Below are 12,489 nucleotides of genomic sequence, written 5' to 3'. Positions count from 1 at the left end.
ATTATTAGGCTCTGTGTGGAGTAAGGAAACTTGCCCAAGGTTTCGCCCTCTGCCTGGAATTGAACTCAGGTCTCTCGCTTGCAAAGCGAGTGCTCTAACCACTGAGCTACAGGACTCCACATTCTCCCCCCATCTTAAATTCCACTCTTGCTTTGTTTGCATACGAGTGCGGGCACACTCAATATCGGTGCCCTTCCTCATCAGACAAATTACATTTTCTCAGTGCCTGGCATCCACAAATCTCATGGTTCTGCCCACAAATACTGCACCTCATCTCAGGGCATACTGCCACGAAATGCCCTAACCTCTCACAAAGCTTTGGAATTCCTTGGTAATACAATATACCCTCTCAGTGCTCCCCAAATAATCATACTCAGCAAGTGTATTACCGCCCCCAGTAACTGAAGATATGGAAACAAACCCAACACTTTCTTGTCCCGTTCCAAACAGAATCCTGGTCAGTAACCTTTATCACTGGTCCCACCACCCAATAGTGTCTCTTCAGCCAGACTTCTGCATTGTGCTCATTCATCCCCTCATTGTGGACTATAGTGATCACCTTCACTTCCTGGTCTGATAATATCTCCGCAGTGTAGTCACTCAGAGGCTTACCCTGCTTCTTTGCATCAAATCTTTCCCAAAACGCTTTGACCTGCTGTTCATTCATGAAGCTTATATCAAAACATTCTTCTCCCAGCACCTTGCTCAAACAGTTCAGTTCCTCTGGATGAAACCCCAGTTCCTTCTGAACAATTTTAGAAGGAAAACCACTCCATTTTCTGCCTTCAAACACAGCCAAACTGCATTCACTGTCCATGGACCTGCCATCTTCCCATTGGGAAAGAGAGCCACACCCTCAAGGCAGGGGCCTCCTCAGACCTTTTACCAAAGAAACAGGCCCTCCTTCACCGGCTCAGCAGACACACTCCAATCAGCAAACCATAACCACACCAATTTGTTCCATTCCCAGTGTCCCTTTGTACTTATTGTTTTTATTTCATTTTTCTTAATTGTCTTTTGCTTCTTAAAGGGATATCCTACACTGATCAACATTCCTCCAGATAAAATTGGTCACTCACTTCATTGGTCCTATGTTTGTGGGATGTTGCTGTGTGCAAATTGGCTCCACAGTTCCTACAGTACATCTTGGGAAGCACTTTCAGACATTTTACAAACTTGAAGAATGAAATACTTTACTAAGATCAGTGGCCGAAGCAGAATCCATAATACCACCGAGCCTCACTCTTATCCACAGCCACTCTGATGCTCCCTCCTGATGTGAATATCGTAAATAATCCTTGCATTTGATACAGCGCCTTATCACATCATTGAGATGTCTCAAAGCGCTTCACAGACTATATTGTAAAATGGATTGACTGTGTGGGCGAAATGCAGCAGCCAATTCTGCATTGTCCCACATAATCGTGGATTGAGTGACCAATTTTTCTTTGCTATATAAATTAGGTGCTATATAAATATAGTATTGTAATATCCCCACCAATGCCAGAACAGTTACAAATACATAGTCATAACACTTCACAGTAAATTCCTGTGAAGCGCTTTGAGACATCTATATACAAATGCAAGAATTATATATACTGTATTATATATCCTCTCAAGTTTGTATAACTGCCCCTGGATCAGAATGTTGTGGATTTGAGCCCCTCTTTGTCCAGGCTGAGTGATAGGGTTCTGTATTGTAGCAGATGAACACCTGTGTGGACCCAATTTGATGGAAACTCACAATTGCGTCAATCGCGTGAGCACCTGAGAGTCAAGAACATAGGACAATAGTATGATTGTGTGCAGGATAAATGTGCTCTCCTCTCTAATGCATTCCCATTTTGTTTGTTTGTTCCAGGAGTTGATTGCTCTGGGCTTGAGTAACTTTGTGGGAGGATTTTTCCAATGCTTTGGGGTTAGTTGCTCAATGTCGAGGTCCCTGGTTCAGGAATCCACAGGTGGGCAAACACAGGTGAGATATCCACACTGGTCACGCAGGCCTCCAAATGTGAGTTCTAACTTGCACAATTCATAAAAGAACCTGTAAATACAGCCTTGACATCCCAAAGGCTACAGAATTCTTCAGCTTTAACTAACGGTATAGTACATCTGAGAATAATGGAGCAGAATAATTTGGGGGGTGTACTGGTTAATTTGGGGATGTACTGGATAATTTTGGGGGAATGTCACTGAAATCTTTGCTCATTGGAATCTTCACAGTTGGCTTCAGTAGTTTCCTGCATTCTTATCCTGGTTGTCATTCTGGAGATCGGATCACTGTTCAGTGCTTTGCCCAAGGTATGTCGCTCCATCCATTGGCAGCTTTATCCCACGTACAATTGAGGTAGATCCATCATGTGGAGGACTGAATTCCCCATCCCCAGGATGGGTCTCTGGCTGATTCACTCAGTGCTAATCTGATTTCTGATCTCCGAGAGGCTGTTATGCAGCCTGATGAACTTATCAACAACAAAGTGATTAATATCTGAGCAGCATTCCAAGGGGTCAATATGAGACACATCAAGGTACTTTTAGCTTTAATATTTGTCAATCCCTTTACCCAATTTGGACCCAGTGTAATGGATGTGCCCAATTCTGTATAGGTTTATATATTTAACAATCATCTGCTTTTGGTGAGCCACAAGCACCTATTGATAGTTTCCTTGGCTTCGAGGCTCAGGATGCTTGAGGAAGCTGAGAATGTGGATGGGTTTGATGTCTGCTGTTAGCTGTCATCCCCTGCACCCCACCCTCCACATATGTGTACACACACACTATACTGGAGACAAACTCTGAAACTCAAACCTTGAATTATTGCTGGAGACGACCAGCACCTTAGTTTGTATCCAAAGGTTAATCACCAGAGCTTCAGATAAAGAAAGTCCTTCAGCCCATCTGATCTCATCCTTCCAGAATACTCAGCCTATCATCTGGTCTTTGCAGCATCAAACTGCTTGTTAAACAAATCAAGTGTCCTGGCTGCAACTACCCTGTCCATTGACCCATTAATGGGTAGATATTTTTTCCTGAAATTGCCCTTCACAAGCCTGCCTTATGCCCTCTGGTCCTTCTGCCTTGGTGTATCTGAAAGTATTGCTAGGAGTTTTTTTTTCTTTCTCAATGGAAAAGGTGTTGGGAAATGGGCCTCCGTGTAATGACTGCTCTCTTTCCCTTGTGCAGGCTGTTCTTGCATCGATCATCATCATAAACCTCCAGGGGATGTTTAAACAGTTCCGTGACATCTGTCATTTCTGGAAAACAAACAAGGTGGATTTGGTAAGAGCCTTGTTGGCTTCCCAATGTCACTTTATTGATGTAGCAACCAGGACATCTTCAGTTGTGACCTGGAATCTTTCTCTTGCCTCTCTCAATCACTGTATCCCTGTTCAATGGATAACAGATTTGAAGCAGAGTAAAACTTGCCTCTACTTCTGCCACCAAAAATGCCCTTTTAACCCCAATCTTGTCTTTGACCACTCCCCAACCTTGCCCTTTAACCCCCAATGTAGTGCTTATGGGCTCTTTAATCCCAGAATATATTTTTCCAACACATGTCTTTGTGTTTACTGGATCTTTCTGTATATTTTCCTGCACTGTCACCCACCCTCCCTGACACTGCCCTTTCCTGTTGTTGTTTCAGATGATCTGGGTGGTCACCCTGCTGAGCACTGTATTGTTGGGGATGGACATTGGACTCGCCGCCTCCGTTGGATTCGCGCTTCTTACTGTGATTTTCCAGACACAACTGTAAGTATCACAACATTCAGCCATAAACCAGGGCTGTGCACATCACCCCCAAACCCTCCTCGCCTCCACTGCTCAATCTTGCCAATTCCTAGTAAAGAGTAGAATTACTTTACAATAACATATAAACCACGTGACTAACCTCACCCCAACAACAACCTGGATTTATATAGTGCCCTCCATGCAGGGTAGCATCTCAGAGCACTCAACAGTGACACAGCCTGACTGAGCTGGGGCGGTGACCATAAGCACAGTCGAAAAGGAAGGTTTTCAGGCGGGATTTGAAAAAGGAGAGAGGGGGCAAGGCGAAGGGATTGAGGGAGAGTGTTTTGCGGCATAGTGGCACGACCTCCAGTGGTGGAACGGAGGATGCGAGGGACAGGTAGGAGGCTGGTGCCAGTCGAGCGGAGGTCCTGGGTGGTAGATTGGGGAGTGAGGAGGTCGGAGAGGTGCCAGGGAGTGAAGGAATTGAAAAATGAGTGTGAGGATCTTGAAGTTGATCCGTTCAGTGATGGGGAGCCAGTGGAGCCTGTCCAGAACTGGTGAAATATGGGTACGGAGTTTGGTCCGGGTCAGTATGTGGGGGGCAGAGGTCTGAATGAGCTGGAGTTTTTGAATAGTGGAGCTGGGAAGACCGGCAAATAGTGCATTTGAGGAATCCAGGTGGGAGGTGACAAACACAAAAATCCAGGCACGCGGGTTTCAGCTGCACTTGGGGCAAGGTAGGCAATTTGACGAAGGTGGAAGAAGGCGATTCTGGTCAGTGACTGGATGTGGGGAAGGAAGGAGAGCTGAGGGTCAAACTGGATGCCTAGATTGCACACTGAGTGTGAAAATGAGGCTGGGTAGTTTTAGGAGGTCAGATCCGCTAGAGTGAAGACGATGATGGGAGCCAAGGAGTATGACTTCCATCTTGTCCACATTTAGCTGCAAGAAGTTTACACTCATCCAGGCCCTGACGTCTGCCGGACAAGCTGGTAGAACATTGGCGGACCTGGAGTCGCAACTGGAAGAGGCAAAGTAGATTTGCAGGGTTATGGGGAGAAAGCTGGTGAGTGGGGTTAATAAAAGTCAGTTGCTCTGTCAAAGAGCTGGCACAGACTCGATGGGCCGAATGGCCTCCTTCTGTGCCGTAACATTCTATGATTCTATGATCATCCGTATCCATGTGGAAGTTTACCCCGTGTCTGCGGATGACACCGCCGAGAGGAGGCATATAGATGAGGAAAATAAAGGGGCCAAAGATGGAGCCCTGGGGTGCCCCACAGGTGGCCAGGCAAGCCAACTGTACAAACAACCACCCATTCCTGGTGTAGAAACATAATAATAATCTTTGAATTTACATAGCACCTTATCACATCATCTGGAGCCCTCAAAGCATTTTACTGCAAAGTGTAGTGACTGTATTTATAGGCACACACAGCAATTAATTTGCACACAGCAATGTCCTACAAACTGCCGTGAAGTGAATGAATGATTTTAAATGGGTAATTGTGGACCAGCACACAGGGAGAAACTTGGTATATCTTAAACACCATTATAATTCTCTGCTGTTCATTCTCTCGGTTTCAGTGGAAAAAGCCCTACTTTACCCAGCCTCTCTTCAGAGATATCATCCTGGAGAACCATTTTCTCTGCTTTGTTTATTTTTCAGACCCACCTATTCCATCCTGGGACAAGTTCCGATGACAGATATCTACAGAGATATTACTAAGTTTGATACGGTAAGCACAAAAGTTGCTTTGAATGTTGGTGACGAAGGATCAATGGCCTGGCCACTCCCTGAACATATCTTTCTACTGTTTGCCTGTCTGGAACCCAAGGTCTGATTGAAAGTTAAGAAAATATCCTGCAGTAATTACACCACATTTTAACTGCATTTGCATTAGGTTTCAGTCCTGTGTAATATATAATCAAAATACTTACATTTGATACAGCACCTTTCATGTCAGGAGGATGTGTAAAAGTGCTTCACAGGATTTACTGTAATATGATCTGAAATTTTTTCCAGGCCAAGGAAATTTCAGGAATCAAAATTTTCCAGTCGACTGCTACCATATACTTTGCCAATGCTGAGCTGTATGAAGAAGCGCTCAAGAAAAAGGTAAGACGTGAAGTGGGTTGAATGGTCCCTCAGGATGGTGGTGCCATTCTTCAGATGAGACATTGACCTGAGGTCCTATTTGCCTGCTTCAATCATAGAATCAAGAAAACAATGTCTCCTCACCTCCCCTCTGTTTCTTTTAACAACTTTTTAAATTGGTGTCCTTGGGTTACTGACCCACCCGCCAGTGCAAATAGTTTCTCCTTGTTCACCCTATCAAATCCCCTCATAATTTTGAAACTTATATTAAGTCTCCTCTTAACCTTCTCTGCTCCAAGGAGAATAATCCTAGCTTCTCTAATCCCTCCTCATAAAGTCCCTCATTCCTGGTACCATCCTGGTAAGTCTCCTTTGCACCCTCTCAAATGCCTTGACATCCTTCCTAAAGTGCAGTGCCCAGGACTGAACACAGTCTCTCGCTGAGGCCTAACCAGTGTTTTATAAAGGTTCATCATAACTTCCTGACTTTTGTATTCTATGCCCCTATTTATAAAGCCAAGTATCCCGTATGCTTTTTATCAACAACTTTATCTACCTGTTCTGCCACCTTCAAAGATTTACTTATATGAACCCCCAGGTCTCTCTGTTCCTTCACCCCTTTTAAGATTGTACCATCAGTTTATATTGCCTCTCCTCATTCTTCCTCCCAAAATGCATTACTTTGCATTTCTCTACATTAAACCTCATCTCCCACGTGTCTGCCCATTTTACCAGTGTGTCGATGACCTCTTGCAGTCTACTACTATCCTCCGCACTGTTTGCTACTTTTCCCGCCAAATGATTCTATCCAGCATGTCATTGTGCCTAGCAATAGAAAAAATTATAGTTCATTCAGTCCCAGAAAGGATGAGTTTTAAATGCACCCCTTACATTTCTTACTTTTGTCTCCCACACTCCAACCACTACCCATCCCTCCTTCCACAACGTCAAACCTGTCTCCCCTCCTCTCTCATTACCACCATATCCAGCATGAAACACACCATCTGCTCCCTTGACCCCGACCCCAACCATGCTGCCACTGTCCTTTTAATAATGTGGGCTTGTATTTTGCTAAAAGTCTCACTTTATCAAACGGCTTTTCAAAATCCATATAACCTATATCAACCTTCATCCACCCTCTCTGTTACTTCATCGAAAAACTATCAGGTTTGTTAGAAAAGATTTTCTTTGCCACCCATCTCAAGACCCTCCTCTTCGACCTTGCTTTCGATCTCCCTGCTTCCACCCCCCCCCCCCGCCCTCCACCCTCCCCTACACCAACCCTCAGCTCGGATCCGTAACTCTGTCTGTCCAGCACCTTAAGACGTCCTCCCAATGTGAAAGGCGCCATACAAATGTAATTTTGTTGTTGTTGTTGCTCCTTTTCTGCTCCTTAACTCTAACCAAATAAAAATGCTAGTTCTGGACCCTCCAGTACAATGTCCCTTTCCAGGGCTGTAACTGTGGCTTTAATCAATATCACCACACCCTTTTTTTTCCATTCCCTATCTCTACTAAATACATTGTAACCAGGAATATTCAGTTTCCATTCCTGCCCTTGTTTGAGCCAGGCCTCCGTTATTGCCACTACATCATAACCCCATGTGGCAACTTGAGTTTATAGCTCACCAGCCTTATTCTGTGCATCTACGCTCATGCACTCCAAGATCGACTTAGTCTGCTCTGTATTTCTCCCCTAGTTTAATCCCTCCTTTTTCTGGACTACTCCTTATTGCCACTATTGGAAAAGAGACAAGCTTCTGAGCCACAGGCAAGCATGATACAGGCTGAGCCACGCTGACACCTCTTCACGTTCTGTTTAACGTGTAAATTGGCCCATTCCCCTCAACATGTAATCTTGCAGGTCTCCAGTTAATTCTCAATGTTATCACTGAGAGCAGCGATTTTTCTCACTCAGCTTCCATTAACCCTGCGTGACAAAGAACTAATGGGTAGGGTGGTCCCAGGAGCGGGAAGCTTGCCAGACAGGGCTCACAATGGTAAACTGTATGGTTTTAACTGGGTAAACTCCAGCAGTGTCACAACACACACACACACTCCTCAAGCCTTGGCTCTCATCAACCTACACCTATTATTCTCCGGATTTAGGTAATTAGGGTGTGCTTTCCCGCAAGGAGAGAGCACGCATTCCAGACACAGGAATTTCTGGTTGGTTTGGATTCTCTTAAGCACAGTATGGGTTTCAAACACACAGCTGACGCCCAAAAAACTGTGACATACTTTGAGACCCCCTGCTTACATGAAAGGCATCATATCAAATGCCAGGATTATTATAATTTTTTTTTATACAATTGGTGGGAACACAATGCCTCCTGAGCATTGACTAACCATGACTCATTATTTATCTGATTTCAGATGGGAATCGATGTCGCCGTCTTGATTACAAAAAAGAAGAAGCGAATCTTAAAACTGGAGAAAAAGCAGAAAAAAATGGCAAAGAAAGAGAAGAAAGCCGAAAAAAAACAAAAGGTCAGCACGTGGCCCTGGCCGACAGGGCTTCTTCTGCTCAGTCCTTCTGCTCAGGGCTGTTTCCAGTGATTTTTGATTTATTGTTTTTTTAAACTTTCACCAGTTTTCTTCCCTCATCTCAGAAGCGAGGATCAGTCTGCCTCAGCCTACAGCACTCTCACCTCCAAGTCAGAAGCTTGTGGGGAGTGGTACTCTTGGGCTTTGACTGTATATTCGCCCACAAATATACAGTCAATTCACTTTACAGTGTGTTCTGTGAAGCGCTTTGGGACGTCCTCCCGACGTGAAAAGCGCTATATCAAATGCAAGGATTATTATTATTATATTATTATAGTCTAGGATGACATAGCACTGCATTGTCAGAAGTGCTATCCTTTGGATGATTCATTAAACCCAGGTCCCGTCTGCCTGTTCAGGTGGATGTTAAAGATCCCGTGGCAATATTCAAAGCAAGAAGGAAGTTTCTCCCAGAGCCCTGGCCAATATTCCCCCTAATAAAATTGGTAATTCACGAGCCTGGCACCCCATTTTCATCCGCTCCACTGGCTCATCATCCCCCAGTGGATCAATTTCAAGATCCTCAATCTAAACTTTAAATCCCTCCATCATCTCACACCATCCTACTTCTGTGACCTCCTCAAATCCTATCAACTTCACTGCTCCCTCCTCTAAGTGGGCAATGGCCTGCTTCATTTCCCCTGCCCCACCCACCATCGATTGTCCAGCCTTTAGCCTTTCTGCCCCCAGTCTCAGGAACTTGCCCCCTCCCTTGCCTTCTTCAAAGTGAATCTTAAGGTCTTCCTCTGAAGACCTTTCTCTATGACTGTGCCTTTGGTCATTCGCCCCCCCCCCCACCCCACCTACCCCACTTGGGTGCAAACTCTGAATTGTCCAGCGCCTTGAGACATCCACCTGATGTGAAAAGAGCTATAAAAGTGTAAAGTTGTTGTCATTTACTTCATGGCTGGTTTGGAAATTCACTAATGCATTTGCCTGAAAAATACTTTATAGTAGTGTAAATCATGTGAAGTGCTTTAAGGAATTCTCCTGAAATGAAAGATGATATATCAGATTATAATTGTATAATCTGATAGGGCCTATTACTGAGGTATTTTCAGGGATATTGCTTTCTATTAGAGCTCTTTATGTTTTGTTTCCTCTCCTCAGGGACAAAGCCTGAACAAGGAAAAACAGGTAGAGCATACCACCATCAGTGATACATTAGAAAACCGCTCCATCAGTGTGAACATGGACATGGAGCAGCCGGGCAGTGGACCAGAGAAACACACACTGGAGTCACTGGGCCTGCAGAAACCCAATGTCCACTCCCTCATCCTCGACTTCAGCCCCGTCAACTTTGTGGACAGCGTCTGCATCAAAATCATCAAAAATGTAAGCCGCCATACCAAGGCTCTCCAACTCGTCACTTGTTTGACCCTCAACTATCCGTTCTACCCCATATCTGTACCATGATCCGCCCTGCCTACCGCCACCAATGCAAAATCGCCCAGCTCTGCAACTGTCTCATACCGAAGGCCACCAAGACCCTTATACACACATTCATAACATCCAAGCTTGACTTTGTAAACTCCTTGCTTGTCAGCCTCCGCAACTCCTCCCTCCATAGGCTGCAGATCATTCAGAACTCTGCAGCCCATGTCCTCTCCCACACAAGACTCCATCACCCTATCACCACCACCCTCGTCCAACTCACTTTGCTCAGCAGGCTCCGGCCTGCTTCATGTCGCCCGCTTCGCCAGCCCCACCATTGGCGGGTTGGCTTTCAGCCACTTTACCCTCACCCTCTGGAACTCCATTCCGCAATCCCTCCGCCTCACCCACTCCCTTGCCTCCTTCAAGACCCGTTTCAAGACCCTCCTCTTTGACCATGCCTTCGATCACCCTCCTTCCCCCCCCTGCCCTCCACCCTCCCTGATCCCAACCCGCAGCTCGGGTCCGAAACATGATTATCTAGCACCTTGGGACGTCCTACCGATGTGAAAGGCGCTATACAAATGTAATTTTGTTGTTGTTTATAACAATAATCCTTGCATTTGATATAGCACTTTTCATGTCTTCTAGACGTCTCAAAGCGCTTCTCCTGTAAAGTAAATTGACTGTACATTTGTGGGCAAAATTCTTACAATGGTTCACTGTAACACTGAATCATCTAATCGAGTGTGTAATTAATCAGTGAGTAATCTAAACCAATGTGTAATTGAATCCTATTGTGTAAGCAGCAGGTGAATCTTAGATATGGCAAGCATGAGGCTACAACTAGAGATTACTGCATTCCTAACAAGATGATTGAAGGGAATCCAATTAAAGTGTCTGCATGTTAAAGGACACCAGTGAAAGATAAGGCCATATTAAGAGATCGCGATCGACCTTTTGACATAGTATGACATATAAAAAGGCAAGTTTCTATGTAAATAAATCTTTGGTGATAAGTTTTCAACATAGAAGACAGAATTTGAGAATGGTCTGTAGTATATCCATGGTGTGGGAGCCCCTTTGTATCTTGTCCAATTCCAGTTTGGGTTTATATTTCAGATTTTCCGGGATTTCGCTGAGATCGAGATTGACGTGTACCTGTCAGGCTGTCACTGTAAGTATGAATTGGATCACTTCACACCAGATATAACTGACAGCTCGTATTGGAGGCAGACCAACACAAGCTGGCTGCCTGTCTACCCAGCAACATGCAGCAACATTGCATGTTCCCCTCAGTAAGTCCAGTCACAAAGAGCGAATTTACATTATTATATCAAAGTGCTTCACAAGTAAATATTTTGTCAAATTCAGTCACTACTTTGCAGGGAAACAAAGCATCCATTTTGCACACACCACGTCCCACATTATTATCCCTCCAAATTAAAACTCAACAACCTTAAACTCCTTCTCCTCTCTTCCTTGCCCAATAATCAGTTTGGCTCAGTCGATAGCACTAACTCTTATGAGTCGTTTATATTGTATCTTGCTGTGTGAAAGGTGCTGTATAAATCAAAATTTGTATTGTATTTGTATTGTATCTGTGTGAAATGCATTGTGTAGTGTCAGTTATGGTCTGATCTGAATTTGCCTTCTTCCAGGGTCCATTATTCAGCAGTTTGAAAAGGGAGAATTCTTTGGAAAAACAATCACAAAATCACATCTCTTCCACTCACTGCATGATGCTGTCCTCCACTGCCTGGCGAAACACCAACTCCCCAGCGAGCAGCCTGCTCTCATGGTTTGTCACCACCACTTACACCCGGTGTGGACTCATCAGATGGGGGGAATGTAGATTCCTAAAATAGGGTGATCAACTTGACAGAAAGGGTCTGGAACCACCGGTTTGCAAGTGAACGAATCCCCTTCCAATCCCAAGCGAAGGTTTCATTCACTCAGCTTCAAACTGTCACTGGCCACCAAGGCATTAAACATGAGAGGATCCCAAAGATTTCCTCCAGGCTCTGGAAACGGAGGCTTTACACTTGGTCACCTGCAAAATTACTGTGGTGAAATTAAGCTAAAATTAGGTTAAAATTAAAAAAGTATTGTTTAAAGTTAAGAGTTAAAATTACAATTAAGGGTTAAAATTAAGATTTAAAATTAGAGGTAAAAATATTGAATTAAATTTGGTTATATAATGAATACCTCAGGCACTCTATAATGGAGCCCGCAGGCACTGTCTCTCTGGGTTCAGGAAGGTGGTTTGATTTGTCAGGATAAAGGTGGAGCTGAAGAAGGGAAGAAAATACAGTACTTTATTTTAAAATGTAATAAATTCACAGCCACATTGTTGACATTTTTATAATGTAGGAATGTAAAAGACGGGGTGGTGGGGGTTAGTCACTACATTCTGTGAAGCCCTTTGAGATAAGGCACTATATCAAATGCAAGGATTAGTATTATTATTTTAACCCAAACCCTGATTCCTGACAACCTGATTCCTTGTTCACAGAATGGACACCCTTCACTCTCCCACTCTCAGAACCAAGGGCAAGAGGCCAGTGTAAGTACCCACATGCAGTGCTTCTTCCAATAAAATATTAACAATCCTTGCATTTATATAGCACCTTATCACATCTTTGAGATGTCTCAAAGCGCTTCACAGGATATACTGTAAAGTGATTTGACTATTTTTGTGGGTGAAACACGGCAGCCAATTGCGCACAGCATTGTCC

At 44.2% G+C, this 12,489-nt stretch overlaps 1 protein-coding gene across 4 annotated transcripts in view; it reads left to right on the top strand.

Moving 5' to 3' along the window:
• The window catches only part of LOC103176599 (solute carrier family 26 member 6), a 76,348-nt gene that overhangs the window by 51,797 nt on the left and 12,062 nt on the right, over positions 1-12,489 (top strand). For 3 of the 4 annotated variants that reach the window (XM_007890242.2, XM_007890238.2, XM_007890239.2), the window contains 11 exons: positions 1,862-1,975; positions 2,224-2,301; positions 3,184-3,279; positions 3,644-3,750; positions 5,402-5,471; positions 5,759-5,851; positions 8,207-8,320; positions 9,488-9,712; positions 10,874-10,928; positions 11,413-11,552; positions 12,267-12,317. In XM_007890242.2, coding sequence (XP_007888433.1) covers positions 1,862-1,975; positions 2,224-2,301; positions 3,184-3,279; positions 3,644-3,750; positions 5,402-5,471; positions 5,759-5,851; positions 8,207-8,320; positions 9,488-9,712; positions 10,874-10,928; positions 11,413-11,552; positions 12,267-12,317 — 1,143 coding nt within the window. The remainder of the gene's footprint in view (positions 1-1,861; positions 1,976-2,223; positions 2,302-3,183; positions 3,280-3,643; positions 3,751-5,401; positions 5,472-5,758; positions 5,852-8,206; positions 8,321-9,487; positions 9,713-10,873; positions 10,929-11,412; positions 11,553-12,266; positions 12,318-12,489) is intronic. The other variant, XM_007890241.2, reaches the window with a different exon arrangement.

Source organism: Callorhinchus milii, unplaced genomic scaffold (genome assembly GCF_018977255.1).
Source record: "Callorhinchus milii isolate IMCB2004 unplaced genomic scaffold, IMCB_Cmil_1.0 Scaffold12, whole genome shotgun sequence".
Taxonomy (NCBI): domain Eukaryota; kingdom Metazoa; phylum Chordata; class Chondrichthyes; order Chimaeriformes; family Callorhinchidae; genus Callorhinchus; species Callorhinchus milii.
Note: the sequence above shows the minus strand (reverse complement) of the source record. Positions and strands in the feature narration are given on the sequence as shown.